We start from the raw sequence: 24,959 nt of genomic DNA, 5'->3' as shown, positions 1-24,959 counted from the left end.
AATACGAATGCTGATAAATTTGAATTATCAAAAATAGAATTCGGGAGGTTATTAAATATTTCAATATTTCAATATTTCAATAAATTAAACACAGATAATATAGCTTTAGATAGATAAAATACATTTCTAACATGAAAATGACTGCAAATTTTCAATATACTCACCGTTTTCTCCAAACTTATTAAACATGTTAAGAAACACTCTCTCACTTTTCCTAAATGTAATTGCTTCCCTTTTTCACCGGGGATTATTTTTAGAAATATCTCTGATTTCCTTAAAAGGCAATGTCAGCTCTACCAGTAGGACCGATTGTTCCTGTATATAACGGAATTTCAAAATGATTGTTATAAGATGTTGCAGGAAGGGACTTCCCCTGTTTATGTATGTATGCACTGTACGTAAAGCTGCCGATCCCAAGAGGTACATGTCAATTTAGCTTTGGACTGATATGACAAACATACTAACTTTTCACATCGGATGAAAGCCAATATGTTCTTCTTCAGGATGATGGTCGTTGTTGGAACAATCTTCGGTACTCTCCTGATGGTGATGGTGCTAGCTGCAGTTATTGTAATTTGCCTTCGACGAAATCGCCGCAAGCTTCACGCCCTCAATAAATACATGGACCAACAAACTCAAACTTTAAGCAAACGTATGTACGATCTTAAAACAAAGCTATGTCTATGCTATCTATGCTACTTAATACCTAGTATAATACATAATTGGTATGATTGATGTATTGCTAATTTGTATATATATGATGTACAATGTTCAATGTTGTGACCGTTACTAGTGCTTTTATTATCAATAAATGTACAATATAAAACATGTTATCACTGAAGTAAACTAAATAAGACAACTTACATTAGTTGAGTAAACGTTAATAGTATGGCAACCCTAAGAGAAAGTATGACTAATGAATATATTAGTATAACTTTAGGATAAAAACCAGGATAAAACTCATTTTGAGAAAAGAATATCTAGCGTACATGTAGTATATATAAACCGTAATATTTAGACCATGGGATATGGTATTAAAGCACTGTTTATGCTATCCTTTCCTATGAGATAAACTAAGGTGCTTTTATAACATGTATATTCTGTTATGATCGTTTATCAACTTATGATGACATAGTATTTCCCACAACTACTGTAGATTTCCTCACTCCAGTTTGTAAACTGTTTGGTTACCCACTACTGGGTAACACCCTGGGCGTTATTTCATTGTTCAATAGTCTAATGATGACATCAAGTACCAATGCTTTGGACGTATTTTTCCATTGTGACGTCATATTTCATGGCAATTGATTCCCAAATCTGAAACAGGAATGGTGTATTCTATTTCCAAGAGAAACATACAAAATGTATGGGTTATTTTATTTTATTATCTGAACACTGTGGGAGAAAATAGCCCCAAAATGATGATGGTTGATAATTATGTTTATCTAAGTCTCGCTAGTTAATTTTCAAATTGTGAAAGACAAATTGAAATTTAAGTAATTTGAGTTAGATAAACATCATAACCAACCAACATAATGCTTTGATGAAAATAATTTAGAAACGACATTTTGCCAGTCATATATTTTTGTAGAAAAAATCATTACAAGATCTGCTTCATCAAACCGTATATAACTTAAAGTTAATATAACTAATACCATAAATCTGTTATCATTTGTATTTTAGCCCCAGGACCAAGTGATATAAATCGCCCAGCACCATCCCTCCCCCCTGAAGGTAAGAATGTAGAGGTGTCATCATTATCATTTCTGTGACCTCAATTATAGATGCATGTCTTGGTTAACATAAAATCCTTCAGCAAAGTTAGCTAGAACTATAGCTATTAATAGGATGTAAACACAAACAAACTAAAATAATATTTACAGCGATAAAGATACAATTTACCGAAAAATAATTTCGAATCGTTCTAAGGATTTATGACTCTTCCTAGCTAACTGCGCTCTTTATAACCGATAGATCTATAGGTTGTTTTGATGATATTAGCGATTGTAGAATACAAATAGATAACTTTGCTGAATGCTTCAGGAAGTCAAAAAGGGCTTTAATGTCCTGACCTAAAATGATATATTATAAAATGCAAGCTTTGTTTGCTGACATACATGTAAACGAGCATTACACTTGGAAGTAAAACATAGCATATTATTATTTATTTGTTTTGTTTGTTTTTATACCGAGTTGATTTAAATCATATATCTATATATTTTTTTAATTTCAGCCCTCTTAAATATTTAGGGCCATTGAAAAAAGGGGACAACTGAACGGACCCTGTCCTCATATCTGAACAGAAATCAAGGCCAATTACATTATGGGAGTGTTAAACAGAACACTAAAAACAATAGAAAGCATGGATATGACTACTTCACAGCTCTGTTCAAAGGACTTGTAATGTTACATCTTGAGTATGCCAACCAATTCTGGAGTCCATGTCTGATTAAGTACACGCTCTACTTAGAGAACGTCCAAAGGCGAGTTACTAAGCTTATAAGAACTAATATATCCTACCCAGAGAGATTGCAACGTTGGTCTTTTGAAGACCCTAGGGAGATTGCATTGAGCTATTCAAAATCATGACTTGGAAATATCATCCTGAAGTGTCAACTTTCATTTCCGCACAACAAACACATAAACAATGAACTTGCCTTAACACCAAGAACAATGGATCGAACAGTCCGCTTTAAGAGGTTTTGTCTCAAACCGTTCGATCATTTGAATCCAGCCTTGACCACCACTAGGAATATTTTCTTAATTTATTATTGAACAATGAGTGGTTATTTTAAACAAGAAACACTCGTCCAAACATAGAAAACCTTGTTTATATGCATCACTTAATCTGCAATATATCAACACATAACCAATTGATATTATCAATTAACTTGTACTTACATAGCTATGACATTATTAGCAATGAACTTGCAAAATAAATAGGGAACTATAATAACCTCAGACAGGACCAAACGAGAAATATTCAAAATATCCAACAATTGGAATCAAATATGTGTATCTGTAAATTTATCTATCCCTAATAATAGATAATAATGAATAGCAATTCTTAATACAATTGACTGTTATGTCAATATCGCTGCTTTTGGAAATCAATGCACATAAAAAAAATCTTGATCACAGAATATTCATCTATCGCAGATTCTTTGTGCAGGCCAGTGATTTCAATGAAACATACAAAATGCCTATATTAAGATTTTCTTTAAAAAAATCTTAAACAGCACATCTGAAATCAAACACAACACAGCAATGATGAGTAATTGTCGATGAATTGTAATGGAATAAAAAATGCAATTGATATATTCATTCTTTTCTTATTTTATCATTTTATATATAAAAAAACGTTGCATTTTTAAGGAAATTACAGCTTTGATTATATTGATACGTTTTGCAAGATGTTCATCATCCAATAACTTTATATCTAAATAATATGTTCGGTTTATCATAGTTCTATATGCTGACAATATGTTATCATACAGTAGTTTCTATGTAGATTTGTTATACAAAAAATGTATGCAATACATTTACCCATAAACAGGATTCAACAGATTAATTTGTTTTCAAAATGTGTTCATACGATGCATAAATTATCAAACACTCTGATGTTATCTTGGAGACGTTCATTATATAGCATGATAAATCATTTATCAAATATCAATTCATATTTTACTAAAAGGAATGAAATAAAATTAATGATTTACCAAAAGGTAATGTAATAAAACGAATGAAATAAAATTTATTATTTGGTTTCTTCGTATGTATCTTATCAAAACCTCTATGTGGACGCACGGTTGTCTAGTGGTAGGACGCCGGGCTCGTGACCGAAGGAAGTCACGGTAGTCTAGTGGTAGGACGCCAGGCTATTGACCGAAGGGAGGCACGGTATAGTATAGTGGTAGGACGCCGGGCTCGTGACCGAAGGGTTGCGGGTTCGACTCATGGCACGGCACTGTGTTGTTTCTTTGTGCAAGATGCTTTACCCCGCTTGTTCCAGTCTACTCAGCTGTAAATGAGTATGGGGTTGGGTAGTGCTAGAATTGTTGAATGCTAGCTGTGAGCGCCGAAATGGTAGCACCGGCTGTATGCTCCCCATGGAGTTGAGAAAGATGTTGGCTGGTTGCAAAGGCCCTATAACCACGGATAATAATTTGTGAACCACTTTGAGACGACCTACGAACTAGAATGTGATAAAGCGGTATATAAGAACCTCCAATTATTATTATTAATTATTATTATATGATTTGTAGTTTATAATATATCATCTACTTATGTAAAATTACAAAGACCTCTCTAACCAATCACCATTCATGGGCCGGTAGGAGTTCCGTTTGGCCAAGGCTGTCCTAATTTTTGACAGGTTAATTAAACTACTTATTGGCATAGTCTGATATTATTGTGCAGATAGTCTGTTATTTGTAATACTACCATTTTGCCCTGCCAGAGTGTATTGTGCTGTTGGACCGGAGAGATCGTCGTTTGGTTCTGTCTGAGTTTATAATGTCGATGGGGCGGTAAAGCTACCGTTTGGCTCTTTTTGACTTTATTATGATGATGATGACTATGAGCCTTTAAGACTACTGTTTGACTCTTTCTGACCTTATTATGTCAAAGGCCTCTATGAATGCTAATGCACCGTCTCCAGAATCTCTGTGAAAGCACGTTTGGAGTTGGTCTAGATGTAACGATTGCTTAAGAATATGGCAAATCATTTTAGCTCTATCAAATTTGGCTTTTGTTCAGACAGATGATGTTTTATGAACAATACGTAGTTACACTCATGAAATATGACAAAATCTCAAAACATTTTTCATAAGTTGTTGCTGTATATTCTTTTTATTGAAAACACTGCTACAGTATATCAAATATTGAGAAATATCCATTTTTAACATGCATTCAATAAATAAATATATAATGAATTCAAAATACTCACGATATTTATGAATATACTCCCTTACATTCTAATTTCGAAGCGATTCAAATGAGAATTAGAAAAATCGTTCATCATTGTTACCTTATAGAACATCATCGGTGGACAAAAGGCATTTAAATAAACAAATGTAGGAAATTGTACAAAATAACTTGCTTTAAAAACATGAGCTTGGAATTGTCTTTTGTTGACAATAGGCACCTTCATGAAGTACTGATATGGGCATCGCATTTGAATATTCGATACATGCCGAACCATTACTTCCTGGAAAACATTGACAATGTCAAATTTGAAAAACTGAATCAATGATCAAAATCAGTAGAAATTACACAAGATTCGAATTTAAGGATATATCAATAGAAAATAAAGAAACTCATATTCTCTGAAGCTAAGGTGTTTTCCGCTATATATGTGGTACCGTAATGATGTCTACCGTCAATTCCAGTATTTAGGTCACCAAAACAAAATGGAACAATCGATAAATATAATAAGAAATATGGCTATGGTGACAACTTTAGTTTTATTTGTTTTCATTAGAGTATATTGGAGTCGCTCTGATAGAATACCTTGGATAGGCAGTTAACTGTCACTCACTTCATGTCATTACGTTTTCCAATCTTAGCACAACAAGTGTAAGGACTCGGATATTTAAAGCCAAAATAGCTTAACAGTGGTATACTGCAATACAAAAATCGTTCACTCAAACTGAGTTATTTGAATTTCGGTTAATTATCGGTTGAAAAAATCCACACAAATTTATGTATATAGTGTTGAAACCTCGTATCCTTTATCATCCGTTTCCTTTTGAGATGATCTCCCTCAGTTTCGGTTATCATTACGTATCAACTTCTATATCGGATACTGTTTTTGCATGATTAAGGTGTGGTAAGTTATTTTTCCTTGCTCTTAATTACTGCATATAATCATTTGAAAAATTATTTTTTCCTGATTATTTGCCTTATTTATCGTGTTCTGTCGAATATACGTTTGAGGTAGCTACAGTTTAAATGTACAAATACAGCGTAATAAGAATGATTGATGCAGTCACGAATTATGTACAATAGCGAAGAAACTTCGCACATCATTTAACCCTTATCCAGAACAAAAACATGTCTTGTTCTTATAAACAGTCGTCAAAGATTCAAACTCCACATAATAAATAGTATTCATTACAAAAGATGATTTGGCACAATGCGTAGTTAAAAACAATGTCTTTCTTGAACACTTCCTAAACTGCAAATCAGTTCAATTTAAGGATACAGTTTTGTATGTCGATTTCGAGAAAACAATCGCTTGTCACGTTTCTAGTCTCACGAAAGTTAACTTATGCACATTATTCACTAACGTTAAATTCGTCTTACTTTCATAACTCATTATCAGATGACAACAATAACAATAAAATGAGACTTTGTTATTCTGCTCACTCCCGTTCCACAATAACAAAACCTACGAATTTATAACCTAAATCCCATTAATGATATTTCAATGCAAACCAATCAAGGTTTTGCAAAATATGATCACAGATAGTCGTTGGCTTAATTTCAGTGAGAACAAGTTTATGGCTTCTCCTTGATTGCTGCCAGCACAATTTTCCGTAAGTTTGCAGATTTTTCTTTTGTTGATCGTAATCTTTCCTTCTTTTGGCGCATCTTCCTTCTGAACATGCGTTCTCCTAACAACATTTCTCTGAAAACAACACACATAAATATAGTAATGGTGATTCAGGTATGAAAGGAAATGTTAGGTAAAATGCAACTTCAACATTTGATTCTAAACGACAAATATATAATATCTACGATAGCATTAAATCGTTGTATGTCATGTGTATAAAGGGAATTCAGGGTAAAAAAAAATGTTTTAATTACGTAAGACATTCAATCAGGAATAAGTACTTTTGCTGCATACTATTTAATGATCATTTTGATGAAAATTGAATGCGTACATGCAGTAAGGGCTTCATTAACAAGGGAGATAAGAAAATGATAACATAAAAGTATTTTTTAGAAAGTGCATTTGAATAGTATTAATACTGAATGTTTTCAACCAAAATATCAAATGATATGTTTTGCTTTACATTTCAAAAAAACAAATATGTAATAACTACATGTGAGTCAAATGGTTTGAATTATTTTGTCTTCTTTGCAAAAACAATAAAAAAAATCTTGTTTTTCATCGCTATATGAAAGACAAAAGAAACATAACTCCTTTACACCTACATAGATAAACATGAATACATGTGAAAGCAAAATACAGCTTTAAGATAAAACTTCATTGTTTATATATTTATATTAACCAGGTATAAGTAACTAGTTAGCCATACACACATATATATTGCTTAAACACAACATTTATCCCTCAAAGCATTCTTGCAATTATGAATTACAGACACATCAAGTCAAATCGCGTACCGTTAGCCGATATCGCTAGCGCACAACTTTAAAATTATTTGTGAAAAAAAGAGATGTTTTCCCATCCTGTAACCAAAAACCAAACAAACATGAAAATTACTGTTTCCTATATTTTTTTTGCAACAAAAAGTTGTCAAAATTTGGCAGGATACATCAAAACAAAATATCTTTCCTCTGAAAAATCAATATAATATATATTTGACGTTTCCACATATTTATAAGTTACGTTTAGCATTTTTATCTTGAACAATACACACACAAAATAGCGCTTGTTACTAGCCATACGAACATACACTTACCCCATAATCGTTCAAGTTCCCTTTTTACAGAAAAGTTCAGTTTAATAAAAAGATACACAAACAGATTGATTGTGTTTATAAAATGACACGATGAGGAAATGAGGATGTAAAAGGAAACCTGCTTAACAACATATATACTCGATTTCAACGATGAGTCTTTGACCACCTGACATATATAGAACCAATTGTTGCCTGTATAGCTTCCTCCTATATAGCTACCGAACAGCTCCCTATGCTATCAATCAAATCAGCTTATACTACGATTATTGCATTGCCATCTGTGATTGAATTCAACACGAAATATGTTTTAGAAAGCCAAATTAAACCTTAAAGAGGTACGTAATCTGGTCATGCTTTTACAACTGAAAACATTTCTGACAAAAAGAATGACATGTCGAATTGTACACAATAAGAACTTACTTAAAGTCTACCTCCCCGTCTCCATCCTCATCCAGCTGGTCCAGTAGGAGGTCTAGCTGGTGTTCCGTCAAAGGGACCTCTGCCGTCTGAAGTAGCGAAAAGATCGAATTTAAATACATGTAATCATCAGCACTTAACAAAATTACAATTGATGTGTAAGTTACTGCAATCTTATTTAAATGGACATAAAAGCTAGATTTTAAAAGGACTATAATATATAAATAAAAATTTCAATTCAATTAAAATGAAAAATTACTGTCTTCAATGGGTAGGTGATATAGTTATTTTCGTTTAGGAATTCTCTCTAATATGAGGTTCATGTTGAGGTCCATATCAATATAAGACATTATAATATATATATATATATGTATATATATAAACAAAGTTATGTATGATTTAATATTTGCGAGCAAGACATTAATTAATTAATTAAAATTGCAAACTACGCTATCAGGCAGAGTTTATTACTAGTCATTAGCATAAGACCGATCAAAAAAGTAATAGCCACTTACAAAAAGGGTTTATAATTTTGGTTTCAATGGATTGTAATGATTGAGTATTACGACAATTTACTAATTCAACAGCCTTCATTGTATTATGTTAAATAAATCATTTAAATGAAATTCTATATTGTGAATACTAAACCAAAAAAATATTATCACAACATTTAAAAGCTTTACCGTGAACCAGAATAAAAGCTAGACATTAAAAAAAGAAAAACGAAGAAGAAACAGTAATCAAAATATGAATCTTATCATACCATAAATAAAATAAAAATGAAAACGAAAGTTGTACAAATAGATAACAAATCATTAGGAAGCACACAAAAAACAAAGAAGAAAGACAGATATAAAAACCATTGAAATACTTACAATCATGCCCTTCTTAAATTCGTCCCGACTGACACTCATGCTGTTATCCTTATCAAGCCATTTCATCAGGTCTATCACACGATAGTTATTATCGCTCATGTACTTAAACAGTTCACACACAGCGTCCATGTTTCCATCAATGGCTTCAGCGGAATTTGTCTTGGCATCCCTTCGCTTGATGACTGGGCCGTGCGCAACCTCGAATGATCCCTTCGCTTGCATTTCGTCAGCCATAGAGTAAAATTCCTCGTCTACTTCCGTATCCTGTATAAAATATTATTGTAAACCTCTTTCCTTAACAGGATGAAATGAATGGGAATTTACCACAGCAGCAATTCAAAAGGACAAAACCGAAATGAAAGTCAATACAAGATGACCAAAAAGAAAGACATCTTAAACTCTCACATGTTACCATGGAAACAAAAAAATCCAAAATCGAGAGTTATTTCTGCTCTAATGTGCTCTATGTGCCGGATACAAGATATGTATTTAAGAAGATACAAACACGCATGTACAATTTCAGTTTGCTAATGTTGTGGTGCAAAACATAATTTACATTCTCAACTTAAAACTTAACCTCTGACGATGTATGCAACACGTACCATAACTAGAAACGTCACAATGTAATCTTAGTTGATGCGTGTAACAAATACCTTTGCTTACAGTGTTTATGTACAATTTATGTACAGCCACGTCATAGCTATTATGAGAAGTTCTTTTTACACAACCAATACAATTTTCTATGTGACGTTTTGATGACTAGTACGATATGTACCCTGTCACCTTCATCAGACAAATGACCAATGAAGCGAATGCACACAAAGGTGTAAAATGTGTACGAGTTGTCCATAAACTCGATGTCGATTTCGGCTACGTTGGAAACGTATGTACATAGTTGTTATATATGTACCGAAATGACTCAATACAGCTACACTTGGTCATAGATGTGCGAGACCCCTCGTCTCGATTTAGAACTGGCCCACTGCGGCGTATCCAGATGGCTTCCTTTATCTGCCGCTTGAACAGATTGCTGTCTCTGTCTAAAACTTTGGAGTTATCCCAGTCAATCACATGTTTTTTCTGTGTGGCATGGTCTGTGATTGCCGACTTCTCATAATCGATACTTACCAACCTGAAGAAAATGTTTAGAAATACACGTCGTAGCTATACTTTGGAATTACATACCCCCATGTCCAGCGTATGAAGTCTGCACGCCTCGGATTGCTCTATTGCTTTCAAAATCACCAGTGCCATTCTGGGAATGATAAGATTTCCTCCAATCTGAAACAACAAGTATTCATGAGAATATTTTTAGCAAAATAACCAACATGAGTTGCAATTTGAAAAAAAATTAAAAAAAAATCCGGATCAGATAGTGACACATCCTTTGACTTACACTTCATGAATGTGTGACACTATTGTTCTTCATTGATGCAATTATCATCTGTTAAGAGTAAACTATTTCTATGGATTCATACAAATTGCTTACGAGAAATGCGTATTAGACGTTATACTTAAACTGCTAGTAGATGTATTGTTGGAAACATGTCTACGTGGGCAACGGAATAGTTAGATATTAGTTTGTAGATTTGTATCATCTGCCTCAAAAAGAAATATATAATGACTGTTTACACTGAAACTTACTCAATCAACCCTGTATCATCAACTTGAGAATATCACATCATATAACACACACCCAGGAAGATATAACTCCGCGGCTACTTCAATCGTATGTAATAAATTGGAGCACACTACTACACTTTGCCAATATTTAAAACAACACAGTAATGAACTATAAGAAAGATATATTGTTTTTGTCTGAAAAGGCATTTTACGCATTGTAAGAAAAAAAGGTTGAAATTGACTAAAATAATTTTTTATAGTATTTTGTTTTGTAACCTTGGACGTGAAATCAATGAGCAAGTTTTGCGGGATTTTCGTCACTCTGTTGACTGCTTTAACTCAAGCACTTACTGGAACAGTCTAACGATAGAAAACAATATTCATCGACGAAGCGGATTTTAATTTTGATATGATATAGATTAGTAAACACTGTAAATGAAAGGGTAAGAAATAATTTTCTATTTAGGTCAGGTAATAAGATTGAAGTTCTTCAGTTGGCAATGTGGAATGACATCTATTTAATTTCCCCGAGCTCAACGGGAGGTTCTTGTTAATGCGTTTATTCCCAATGGTTAAATTCAGCTATTGTCCAGCTATTGTCCCCGCTGAGGGGCGCTCTCCATCAACAATTCATATCTTGCGTTCATTCATTCACTTACATAGTACTTTAGGGATAAACACTTCCTCACATACAAACCGCATGCACATTGGATACACAGTTATCTCTCTTTGATAGCCTTAATATCGGGATTTGAACAGTTCATACATCCTCATTTATATTCCAGTTTACTGTCAGATAGTTTGAAATCAAAAATTCAATTCAATTAAAATGTAAAAAAAAAATACTGTCGTCAACGGGTAGGTGATAAAATATAGTTCATTTCGTTTAGGAATTCTCTCTAATATATATACAACATTTGATATAGCGCCCTATCTAGCTAACATAAGTCACTCTGAAGCGCTTTACAGTACATAGATATACAATTGTATACAATCAATACAATTAGCATAAACATTAATCAATACAATATTGAGGAATTCGCAGGAGCTGCCTTATCAGGCGCTAACTACTAGTCCTATGCCACCTAGCTATTGTACCCCTATGTGTATATGCCTGTGTGTGTGTGCTTGAGATGTAATGTGTGTTCTGTTTGTAGTGGGACCGTGCTTCCAACGGCATCAATTATTATTTTATTACAGTGCCACCGCACTTGAATGCTACAGCACAGATGCCGCAACACCCACCCCAGACCAATGAATACTCCACCTGGGTGATATGAGGTTCATGTTGAGGTCGATATCAATATAACCTAAAATTTATCATGAACCAGTAAATCAGGAAACAAAAGGATAATTAATTAGTGCGGAACTTACTCTTAGAATTTCCAGACCGTCACTCTTCTGAATTCCTTTCATGAGGTATGCTATAGCTGTCTCCCCTAACTGGTTGTTAGATAAGTCCAGCTCCTTCAAGGTTGTATTCTCCTTCAGCGTCACACTAAATATGGCACAATCCCCCGTGGTGAATCCGTTCCAGGAAACGTCCAGTTTCCTTAGACCTAAATTTTTCTTTTGTCGAAATAAAAGGGATGAGTATATGATGATCATAGATAATTGATAATAGTGATACGTTGATCAGATATTACTGGTGAGTTATTTAAATCTAAGCTGTTTTGCATGATGAGGTTCATACAGGAAGAAAACTAAATACGTTAATAATCACTATTTTGCTGTGCTGGTGAAGAAATACAAGAAACCGTTTAAAACAGGGGAATACATCTCTTTGATTCATGGGGAGGAAAAATAATAATATGTGTTATAAAAAAAAAAAAAATTGATTAAATATATCAGTTCTGTATTTAGGGAATTCAGTATAAAGACCTTACATACATTAATGCCTTTCTTTATAAGGTAATCGAAGCTGCTTCGGGTTGATACCTACCTGCAAACAAGCAGCTATGGATTTGGCACCTTCTCCCCTTATATGGTTCCAACTCAGATCTATGATCCGCAACGTATCATTTTGTGCTGAAAAAGAATAAAAATCATTTACTTAAAGAGCAATTAAAATAAATGTTATAAAACATTAGTATATCAATTTGTCATACCTTTAATGATACTACTGAAGTCAGACAATGACAGCTATAAGATGATTAATTGTGATACATATTTTAAAATATCAATGTCTGTTAATCACATTGATAGCTTGACAAGGTATTATCCTTTTGTCGTGCTATCACGCTTAATATAAAACAGAAAAAAAATACATATTATTTTTTTCAATTTTCCATATAAAATCTCACATACTAATATCTCAGTTGTATATTATGCGATTCTTTGATTCAACAGTTACACCAATTTTTAGTGTTCTTTCCTTGTCCCTCCTTACCCGGATCTTCCGCAAGGACGTTTTTGTCTTTATATTGCACTTACGTTCCGAAGGCTTGAGCCAGGAATGTCCCTTATATTACATCTACTTACCCAGATTACATCTACTTACCCAGGGGTGGACAAAGGGGCACCTATATTGCACTTACTTACCAAGGATTTTACAAAGGAGTGTCCCTGCTTTATCCATTATTTCTAACCAAAGGCTTGAGCCAGTAATGTCCCCTATATTACACCTACTTACCCAGTGCTCAAGCAAGAGATGCCCCTATATTGCACTTACTTACCCAGGATTTGACCAAGGAGTGTCCCTACATTATCCATACTTACCTAAGGCCTGAGCAATGACGTATCCGCCTTTATCCCCGAACTGGTTATGACTAAGTATCAGCTCCCGGAGGATCTTGTTATTCTGCAAGGAACAAAACAAATGTAACGCCCTGATTCCAGTTATTCAAAGGCGAACAAGCTTGATGTTCTTCACGCAAAAAATCGATCATTTTGTATTTAAAAAATGAAATAAAAATTAAACATAACCCTGTATGCAAAGGAATCATAATAATTATCTGAAGGAAGAAAATTTCGAATATATTTATAATTTTCAGTCATTTCTCAAAAAACTGCATATTGAAAATCTGTTTCAGCGATTCGTAAAGCTAACCTAAGCCTTGAACCCAAAGGGGGACAACTCGTACAAAATTGTGCAGTAATGTGTTGGTTGCGTTTAACATGAAGAAACAATTTCTGGTTCGTAAAATCAGGAACACATATTACAGCATATTCCAGAAGTTAAAATACTCCGAGTAGCAAAAGTGGTAATATATATATCTAAGATAAGCTGTGTGTGTTGTTGGTTTTTTTTTTTTATATATTTCCTATTTTCAATGAACTTGCGCAAATAATGCCGCATCATTAGTGTATACTTACTTCTAGTAAGTCAGCAACGGTATACGCATCGCTATCTACAAACCCACTGCCTGGAAATATAGGAACAGACGTAACATTCTATGTGAGGTAATTTTTATAACATTGATTCGTATCAGATAAGAGTATTTCATGTATTTGTATCAAATAAATGACCTTTTTACTGGTTAGATAATTTTTTATATAGGTAAAATCTTCATTTTATATAAAATAGAATATGTATTAAGCTATTCTGGATCAAGTAGATTCAAAAAGATTTCTAGTAATATAAGTCACGATTGAGAAAGCATCACAAATATGGAAAGGATAGCCACATATGATATATTAATTTGAATTTATTGACATCAAAGATTTTTCACTATAATTACATCCACGTACCTGTTAGAGCTTCATTTGTTAAGACAAGTATTTATGATATTTAAAGACACGTACCTGTAAGGTCTAACGATTGTATGTAGAAGTTGTTCTTCATCATATCTGTTATTGCACTTAGGCCATCCTTTGATACTAAGTTCTCAGCTAAACTCTGTGAACAAACAAAATATAAGTTCATTCAAACTGATACGACATTTTGTGTATATCAAAAAATATAGTAAAACCTGTCTAAACTTGTCGCTTAATATCCCAAAAGCATTTTAGTAATAAACTGGTTTTCGAATTCAACGGGTTCACAAAGAATTATGTAGCGAAATTAAAATTCCGCCTTGGTGCAAATCATTGATTTCTTTAATCTCAAGTATAGTGTAGTAAAACCTCGTTATACTGCCATCAATTGTTAAGAAAAAATGTGGCGTTATAAAGGGGTTTGGCTACGAATTGAGGCAGATGTATGAACGAATCCTCAAGAAAACAAGGGACATTGATAACGTTGGCACTAAACGAGGTGGCAAATGAAACGAGGGGCATTATACCGAGGTCTTAATGTAAACAAAAACCTGCTCCCTTTATAACAATAAATGAAGTAACAAGTATTTAAATTATTACATTTTAGTAAGTTGATATTATATATTATACTAAGTAGTAAAACAAACATTCCGTATAACTGATTATATATTGAAAGACTTACAACATCTGTAATATTATGGTTGACTTCGAGCATTTCAGCCAGGCTTTTCGCACCTTCAGAAGCTATCCCGTTGTCCTCCAGATCTAGGCTGGTCACTGTAGGATTATTCTGTTATTAAAAACAAAAGGTTGAAATATTATACGCATACATATAACTTGTGATTTTCGAATACGAACATTTACATATAACAAAACCAATGTCTGGAATCTTACCAACATTAGATGCTTGAGCTTGAAAAATGAATCAGCCATTTCAATCTAGTTTCAATTGTTCATACTTTAAATTCGCAAATTTAGCCTTCGTTATTTAACGAATGAATAATATACCGCATGTTTTGCAATAAAAAGAAAATACCGATGAGCCCTCATAGCCGAAATTTGAATTCGCAATATACAAAAAAAAAAATGGCAGGACAGGAATAGGATAATTGGAGAACTTTGTAAAATACCAGAGGTAAGACCTATGTGTTTTCCGCTTAATCGAGGCCACCCAATTTAAATCCAGGTCAAATTAAGGTGATGTCACATCCTCGCTTGCAATAGATAAACACTTACGACTAGGGCTATCGCTAGAGCATCAGCTCCTTTGGGACCGAGGGAGCGACACCGGAGTTGGACGACCGGGGTACACAGTTGTTGAGTTAGGGAGCGCACGGGGGTGACGCCCACTTGTTTACAGGACTCTGAGTACATCTGGCGGATCTCGTGAGCGGTCTGTTCCTCCTCGGGGATCACTGGAACAGGTTCCACTGGAAACATAGACACGAGATAGAACAATGTGCCATAGATTTAAGATCCACAGGAAACAAGCGCATTGCACACGAAATTATTGACAAGGAACAACAGGATCTGATTATAAATGACTCTCATCCCATGGAGATCTGCTCGGGATTTAACTCATTTCTCCGTTTCAGAATTATAGCAAACTTGACGTTCTATCAAGTTTCTTCCTAACGTCTGGGGATAAAGTTGACATTGATATTGCAAATAGTTCATTTCTTAAAGTAAATAAATGATAAATGATTTTCGTACCGCTGCTTAAAACTCTAACTACGCATTGAAAAGATTATACTGGCAAGAGTATATCTTTGTTAAATCATTCCTGAAAAAGAAAAATTTTACCTTGCGGGACTTTTATAATAAATAATATTAGCGATAAAAATATACAAAATATGTAAAAAAAAAAAAAAAAAAAAAACAGTTAGTAAAATCTTCACCAAGGTTGGACCGAGATTCGATCCCATAACTTCAGATTGTTATACTTTGTCTCTTTTTTTCTAAATTATCATATTTATCACGTGTAAAAGTTTCAATGAAAATTAGAAGTAAAAGAAAATTTCTCCCTTAAGAAATCAAGAAAAAAAATGTGAAAGACAAAAAAAAACAATAAATAAAAAGCGACGAGGATTGGATACTTGTCTCTAACCGACTGAGCTTCTTGGTCAATGGAAGTGACTTGGCTCAACTGTGCTACAGTTATATTCAAAACAAAATTAAGGGAAGGTCACTTTATATACGAAAAACTACATTGTTATAGGGCAGGGACCCTTATAGATACGTACCATCTGCCATGATGTCATATCCGGTGAAGGTAAACTCCTTTTTAACTCTAAGTTTAAGAAGTTCATCGGGAACAACAACACTAGGAACAGTTTGCTTTCTTTGATTAGATGTTTGCGTTATATTTGATGGTGTTCTAGACGGAGGCTGAAATGTCCCCACCTCAGGTGACGTTCGTTTAGGTTTTGAACTTGCTTTCAAAGAATGAGAACTAAGGAACAGCGTAGCACTTCTCTTTCCTATTTGAACGTTAGTTGCTTCCCTTTTCCCGTTTGTCAGAAATTCTTGTGATTTCGTTTCCGGTTCCGGTGACTTTTTAAACCCATTAGTCTGATTTTGGTCTATGTTTGAGCTTTCCCTTGATGCAACGGGTGATTTGAATTTGCCTGTTTCTATGTACTGCCCTGTGCCATGCTGTTTGTCTGCCACAGAGGACTGGGCAGGCGCTCCGACATCGCCGTCGGCGTCCATGTTCTTGTCCTGTAAGTAGATAACAGATATAACTTTTTAGATGATTAAGACTTATGTTTCTGATTTATGCTTTACTTTTAGTAAACAATCATACACGGATATGTTTTGACCGGTATTGCTTGTCAAGATTACCCGATAAGTATATCAACGTTAGGTCTAATCGGGTTAGGGTAATAATAGGTTCAACAACTGTTACATCTATGCAATAATGATCGCATTTTGAAGTACGTGCTCAACAAGGTATTTATGATCCAACTGTCTGATCCTATTCTACCGTCAGTATTAAAGTATTACTACAACTTACAGTAGTATGGTCTTAGTGGAGTAATGTCTGCATTGTAGTCAAAGCGTTACCAAATAAAACGTAACATACTCATTATGCACTGGAATCACTAGCGCTCTTCGACTTATCTTTATGTACATGTGAAAATTTAAATATTTTACCAGAGTAACAACGATTTTCAATGTAAGAAAATGTGTCTGTCATCTAACAACTACAGCAGTGTAGCTTTCTCTTTAAAAATGCATGACTTTACATTGTTACTGTACAATATATTATTTTTCACTGTATTTATATACAATATCCTACTATATTTTTGTTATACAATGGCATACGTTATAATGTATTGCTATGTTGACAGATCGCTTAACATGCTGTTTATTTATGTTTAATGGGAAAAAAAGAACGATAATAATAATTATGCATTCGTATGTTGCTACTGTTTCAAGTTATGATGCTGACAGAATCATCAGGATATTGAAAAGACGATTTGTATGACGCATACCGATAAAGTGTTGAAATTTTGGGAGATGACTTAATATAAGAGCCTACTCTTGTTGCCAGATCCCTAACATTACATTATGTAAAATTGTATATTATGTACTGCATATTTGTAAATAAAATATTGTTTAAACCAAGTGTTGAAATGATGCAAATGTCATGAAAAAATATCAATATTAATGTTCGTAATTGACAAAGTCTAACCACGGGACGGCGGTAAAGGATTCAACGAATGGATTGCAAAAGCAAATATCTTACCAGTAGAGGTATTGAGAGCGACCCATGAAGTAGATTTAGAGATGGTAGCTGATATTATATGTAACCATGAGGCGTTGAAATAGTTAGAATTCGATGAAAACGTTAAACAAGTTGACTGATATGAATGACGATAACCTCATATGTCCACCGATAAAGTAAATATAAAGGGAAGGTTAAAGCGTCACATCAGGATCATTGGACTTCGACAAAGATAGTAAATCGCTGTCCTTATCAAATAGCTCATCATTTTACGATACCGGGGTTCATCCGTCCTGTTACCCCCCACCGACCGAGGTGGAAGCAACCAGATCAGTCAGTAGTAGAGTCCACTTTTCCAGCTGAGGTTGGGTGGGAGGTACATGGCTTTAACACTACTCAGAAACATCACTGGAGAAGCCAACACATATTGATCTGGGCAAAGGCCACGGCTAAAGGTATTGTCGCTCAGGTTTTAATAACCATTAATCATATTTAAAAGGATTTATATAAACTAAAACCATGTTAGCGTTGAAAATATTGCTATTGTATGTCATAAATAATGATAATAATAATGGTCATTTATAAAGCGCAGTATCCTACTGAAGCTAACAGCTCTAGAGCGCTTTACAGTATAAAGGGTATTTATAGTTAAAATAAATGTATATGATTAATATAATATATATATTAATTACTTTCTTATTTTAAAGGATACATGCAGTTCTTGCACTGTATCTTCTCTGGAGATGTTGTATCATTGTAATATATTACAACTCTTATGTCAATTTTTCTTTTTATTAATTAATATAGTGTGATATTTACATATATATCCATCTAACATTCCATTTCCGGTTTTATTTCACATTGTAATACTTGCATTTAAAACAAAACATAGTTAAAATTACATTTTTCCATTCTTAATATCTACATTTGACCCTCATGTCAAGATTATTAAAAAAAGTAAACAAAAATTAGTAAAAAAATAAACCATTTTTCTTTTCATATCTAAAGAATTAACATATTCCACAAAATTTGGTAAGCAGTAAACGCAATGAAGATAAAGTTACTGCTGGGTAGTTGGAGTACCATTATCTATGTTCCCGATTATGATTTTTTAATTGTGAATTGAACCTTTATTAAGAGAAGACCTGTGTAAAGAGAGTATTTGTTTTACTTCCCAATGGTGGTCTGTATTCTACGTCCATATACATTGAAGACTATTGTAAGTAGCATGCGTGTACTGTAATCCTGTTTTAGTTTTAAATTGTTATTAGAAAGGTTAATCACTTTACATGTGTTGTTTTGGCAAGAATAAGGTTGAATCTTATCTCAACAATGACTTAATTGAACCTTATACGTATCTATTTTGAAATGTGTTCAATCTTTTAAATCAGTTTAATTTATCTGAAGAAAAAGGTTTTCATGATTAACAATACGGAAAGTGACACGAAGAAGCACCTTTAAAGAATACTCAGCTTAACCCCTGCTATTTCGGGTATTTACGGTAACTGCAGTCTATGTTGTCATGCTAACCATGCTGACTACAATTTGGTATAGGTTCAGTTATGTTATTCTGATTGCACAATCTGCAACAAAAATATTTGTTTTCCTTTTAGTGATGTCGAAAGAACAATTTGATTCTTTCCAGCACACATTTGCTGAGGTATGTTTTGTAATATATTAACTTATAGAGTTTATTTAAAGTTATTTGGTTACTGTCTGTTTGCGCTGTGGCATATACATATATAAATATTGGCAATATACAATTACAAGAACAATTCGATTCTTTCCAGCTCATATTTGCTAAGGTACATTTTGTAATATGTTAATTTATAGAGTTTGTTTAAAGTTATTTTGTCTGTTTATGATGTAGTATATACATATATAAATATTGGCAATATACAATTATTCTGAAGATTTTGTTATTTACTACATTTTACTAATTATATTATACAATCAATGGCAATACAATCAATGACAATACATGTGTTGATAAACTGCTGCCATTGTAAGAAGGAATGTGTAATGGGTTTAATGCTGGACGACAGGATCAAATATAATCTCTTTTCTAACAAATCTGTAATAACCCATAAGCAATGTGGTTAAATGGGATTAAAATGTTTGCCCGAAATATTATGGATTATTTTATGTCATTGTGTCAGGTTCCATTATATGAATCTTAAAGTAAACGTAACATCTGGTCTAACATGTTAGAACTTATGATTATTTTAAAAATACAGTACGATGTCATGATCACATGTTATCGACTGACCATTGGGTGATTGGACAAATTTATTAACATACAGGACGAAAACAACCCTCCGAAATTTAAGATCACAAGTAGCTTTAAATTAGCAAGATTAATGTTTATTCGATATTGCAAGAATGCATTTCTAAAAATAAAAATGTCAAATAAATTCAACTTATTATGTTATTTTCACTTAATCAACTGAATAAAACTCTGCTTTTAAATCATGATAACTAGACTTCATATCAGGATAACACAATGACAATAGCAGAGATTTTAATCGTGGCTAGTAAGACTTAAGATGTGTTTAGGCGTGATTGCAAATCTATGACGTTATCACTAAATAAGTTATGGTCACTAGATAAGACACTCTCTGCTAAATGAAGAAGTTATTTATCTAGTAATAAACAAATATATATGCATGCATTTGTACCATGACCCTATCTGTTACTCCAATCTAGTAATGTGCTTAGTTATGTCGTCAAACATGACTTTTAAATACTAATGAGACATGTAGCGTGCCAATATGTGAAAACAGTACCGAGACATCCAGTAGACCATGGATAGATAGAGGTTTAGTGATGGTTCCTGACTCGGCTAATCTATTTCATAGATTGCCAGATAAATGGGCAGGGTGTTTTCTTTCTCTATCAGTTACTTATGTAGATTTTTCGTTTGTTTGATTGTAACGACGTCAACAAACATAAGTCATGTGACCGGTGTCAGGGCAGTCACGTGAACCGTAGAAATTAAAGGAGTACAGTACGATTAAACATATAGGCAATATAAATAGCAATGTGTGTATCGACAGTCTCCATGGAAAAGGTAGCAATAGACTACAGAAACAACATATACGTCATTTAACGACAGCTAGCAATTTATTTCCTAAGAAGGAAATCCTTGATTCTGCCACAATCATGCAGTTGAATATATATTGGTCAACTCGTTTTATTCAAGCTTGCAGTAATGACCGATGTACGGATAACTCATTCGGTAGAGCGTAAGACTAGTAAATAAGAGGTCCCGGGGTAGGAGTCGAACCCGGGACCTCTGACTTACTAGTCTTAAGCTCTACCGAATGAGCTAAGGAGAAATTTTCCCTAGCCGAGTCGGTAGGAAGCAGCTAGTATTTTACCAGGGAGACACTTATACAAACCCATTCTGCTTTCTTTACTCTATAATGTTAATTTTGTGGATGGTGTATGTTCATTTTGATTAAGAACCTCTACAAATATTTTAAACAATTTAACAATTCAGTTTTTAGATATTTTAACAGAAAATTAAAATTCATAAAAATGTAACTGTTTCAAATATGTTTTCAAAACCTTTTAGACGCTTTTCGTTAATATGTATTGGAAATGTACGAACACCGGTTAGATGAACATTATATGTAAATGCAACACCTTGATGCAAATACCTGTACAAACTGGATACATTCATAGCATTAATGCAAAAATATGTAAAATTATTTGTAAAAATAGCATTATTTAAATTTTGATTTGATTTAAATTTGCTGTTAAGTTAGGCTTGCTGTAAATAACAGTTTGTTGCGCGTTAAAACACATTCCACGAATACTTCAGGTGAAGCATGTAAAGTGTCAGAGTAAAGTATCAATAGGTCAAGTACAAGATCAGAGTAAACTATACATAGGTGACATACAAGATCAGAGTAAAGTATAAATAGGTCAAGTACAAGATCAGAGTAAAGTATAAATAGGTCACATACATGGTCAAAGTCAAGCATAAATAGGTCACGTATGGGGTCAGAATAAATTATAAATAGGTCACATACAAGGTCATAGTAAACTATACATATATTACTGGGTCAAACACATAAACAGAGGAAGTCTATAACTTGCTCAAACGATATAGCTGGGTCAAATACCGGGTCACAGTAAAACTGTTTCTAGGTCAAATTCAAAGTCAGAATGAAATATCAAATGGGTCAAGTAAAGGGTCAGAGAAAAATCATTTATAGGTAAAATATAGGGTAAAAATAAAAGTGTAACATAACTAGTTCAAGTATAGATTCAGATTATATGTTTAACTAGATCTAGAAGAGGGTCAGAGGAAAACAGTGACTAGGCCTAGCATAGCCAGAATAAAATATTTAAAAGGTCCAGTATGTATCGCCTGCTTGCTTATACTTTAATCTTATTGAATTATGCGTTTGTCGTGACAATAACGTATATGTAAGAAATAATTAGGACCATTAATAATACACATCTAATGTAGCCTGGTATCTAATGTTATTGCTATACTCAATAATTTCTCAAATTAAATATCCTTTATACAGAATCAGTTTAAATACCCTGTGTCAGCTAGAGACTGTCATGTGTATACTAATGCTGCCTTTGTAATAGATACAATTAACCCTTCGTATTACCAATCATTTTCATATATAAAACTGCCCTTGAATCTTGAAATGCATAATTAAAATGCGCATAGTCTTTCATGTAATATCATTTACGTACGTTTCTTCATTTTGACTGAGTTAATTTATTGTACGTTGAATACAGTTCAAGGTAACTCAGGAGTATCCGACTGAACAAGTCCTCAATATATACAGGTCTGTCAAAACATCCACTTCACCATGTCAAACAAATTAGATTGTAAATCTAAACAGGATAATTGAGTAATGAAATAGAACATAACAAATACATACAAATACATATTTAACTTGTAGTTAACGTATACTAGAGATATGACTAATACATAGTTTTACATTTTTTTCTCTCTCAAAATACATTAGCTGATGTCAGATTCATTCGTAAGAATGTACTTTGTTCTCCCGTTTAGATTTACTAATGTAAAGTCTCTCCTGGTATTAACTTAAAATGAAATCCACCTAAATATTCAGTGATATAATTTGTGAACAGCTTTGAAACGACCTACGAACTATGTTGTGATAAAACGGTATATAAGAAGCTCGAATTATTATTATAATTATTATTAATAAGATCAACATAAAAACTGAAAATATCATTATGGCAACAATTCACAAAAGTTGATGATACTCAATAATTAAGACGTATAGTCACACGTGAATATATATTTATATGGACATTGAATGATAATTAGAATATACATGAGTGCACGTATAATCTTAACAAAACAGATAACAGGTACGGCGATATCAGGTGACGTCATTGTGATTAAGTGTTCAAAACATATTAAAATGTTCGTCAACCTTAAGTAATAGGTCTCATTTTTTTCTGTTAAATGCGATGGCTAATACCTTTGTTTACTTCAGCAGAGTAGGTAACACGATAACAAATTACATATAAACATTGAAAAAAAAACATATTTAATACGAATTACATTGTACTATACACGCATTAGTTCATGTGAAATAACTGACCTCTGGGTGTATCTGTAAATTTCCCATGATGATGTAGATATACGTCCAGGTAATTCACTGCTACAACCAATCAGGTCTGTACACTATTATTCAATACAGAGGTTATATTTGTAAGCTTCACAAATCCACACTATGTTCCATTTTGCCGAGATATCTTCTCAAAAACAAGTACCCGCGTATCATGTCTATCATGACTAGTCCATGCCATCTGATTTGCTTGATCGGCTTCACAGTAGCGCAATTACTCCGCGTTTCAACGACAGATAGATAGTTCTGTATACATTTAACTCTCGCCTATAAGGACTAAAAGGTTATTTACCGATGTGCGATAATCTTTGTGAGCGCCCATGGGCAACTTGTGTGGAATTCTTCGTCGAAAACGTTTAACAGTCATTTCAGAATAGAAGGCGTGTTGTGTATTGCGGAGAATGGAGGGTATTGCCATTTAATTTGTTTCTTTTTACATTCAAGTAAGATTGTTAAGAGTCAGTCCGTAATCCTGATTAAAGGTTGATTGTATCACGGCCACGGGTCAGGTCTTTATGAATTGTTTAATGGAAGATCATCATAGTCAGTCACACGGAACAGAATAAAATGAAAATATTGATGTTAGTATAAATACAAGTGGTTTTATGTCACCACCGTGTGGTGTCTTAGATATGTATACGAATCCTGCTATAATAAACTAACTAAGCAACAGGAAGTCGGGAGAAAAATGTAATACTCATTGGTAGTACGGATATAAAACAGCTCCTAAAACATTTACTGAATAAATCACTTATAGGTAGGGCATAATGTTGCTCTACAATTGGTCAGTATATGTATACCTTAGCATTCTGCCGTTAAGAAAAGAAAAACATACTTTGGCTAAAAGCGAATGTTATCGTTAAACACCTTTCATAAATATTTCATGTATTATTTCGAATGCAAAGGAAAGCATGCCTTCACTGGAAAGTAAGTATTACGTATACGTCTGTGTGTGTGTGGATGTGTGGGTGTGTGGGTGTGTGGGTGGGTGTGGGTGTGTGGGTGGGGATGTGTGTGTGTGTGTGTGTGTGTGTGTGTGTGTGTGTCCATCTGTCTGTCTGTCTGTGTATGTCTGTCTGTCTGTATAGTACAAGTGTTATTGCTAATGGTGTACAATATATATTCATTAACAATTATTAGCAATAATTATGTGTTGGTGTATCTTATACATCTATATTACTTTCTGTTTTCTGTATGCATGTCATGAGAGATCATTCTCCAAATATGAACGTAATTTTATTTTTTATATTTATGTATACCTATGGGTCGTAAGGCCCCCGAAATAAACTTGAATTGAGTTGAATTGTGTTATTGACTTTTTCTTTGTCAGTAA

The 24,959-nt window shown here is 33.5% G+C and overlaps 1 protein-coding gene across 1 annotated transcript; it reads right to left on the bottom strand.

Annotated features, from left to right (window-relative positions):
* Positions 1–4,867: 4,867 nt before the first annotated feature.
* Positions 4,868–23,768, bottom strand: LOC110452461 (leucine-rich repeat-containing protein 74A-like). The gene is made up of 13 exons (XM_021501016.1): positions 23,600–23,768; positions 16,507–16,984; positions 15,500–15,693; positions 14,946–15,053; positions 14,312–14,405; positions 13,883–13,932; positions 13,286–13,367; positions 12,510–12,595; positions 11,942–12,136; positions 10,130–10,225; positions 8,945–9,208; positions 8,073–8,158; positions 4,868–6,631 (listed from the first exon to the last, which is right to left on the bottom strand). Exons 1-13 carry the CDS (start codon positions 23,624–23,626, stop codon positions 6,502–6,504), a joined length of 1,890 nt encoding a protein of 629 aa, XP_021356691.1. The 5' UTR covers positions 23,627–23,768; the 3' UTR covers positions 4,868–6,501.
* Between the last annotated feature and the right edge of the window lie 1,191 nt (positions 23,769–24,959).

This window comes from Mizuhopecten yessoensis, unplaced genomic scaffold, assembly GCF_002113885.1.
Source record: "Mizuhopecten yessoensis strain PY_sf001 unplaced genomic scaffold, ASM211388v2 scaffold6683, whole genome shotgun sequence".
Taxonomy (NCBI): Eukaryota; Metazoa; Mollusca; class Bivalvia; order Pectinida; family Pectinidae; genus Mizuhopecten; species Mizuhopecten yessoensis.
The sequence above is the reverse complement of the archived record's forward strand: the minus strand, read 5'-3'. Positions and strand labels throughout refer to the sequence as shown.

What these genes read in the sequence shown, in the direction of transcription:
- LOC110452461 (XM_021501016.1), bottom strand. Translation starts at nt 23,626, where the DNA reads ATGGGAAATTTACAGATACACCCAGAG. An exon ending in CTCTAGCGATAGCCCTAGTC is followed by an intron (nt 15,054 to 15,499) that starts GTAAGTGTTTAT and finishes TTTTAATAACAG; the next exon opens with AATAATCCTACAGTGACCAG. An exon ending in ACAATCGTTAGACCTTACAG is followed by an intron (nt 13,933 to 14,311) that starts GTACGTGTCTTT and finishes CTATATTTCCAG; the next exon opens with GCAGTGGGTTTGTAGATAGC.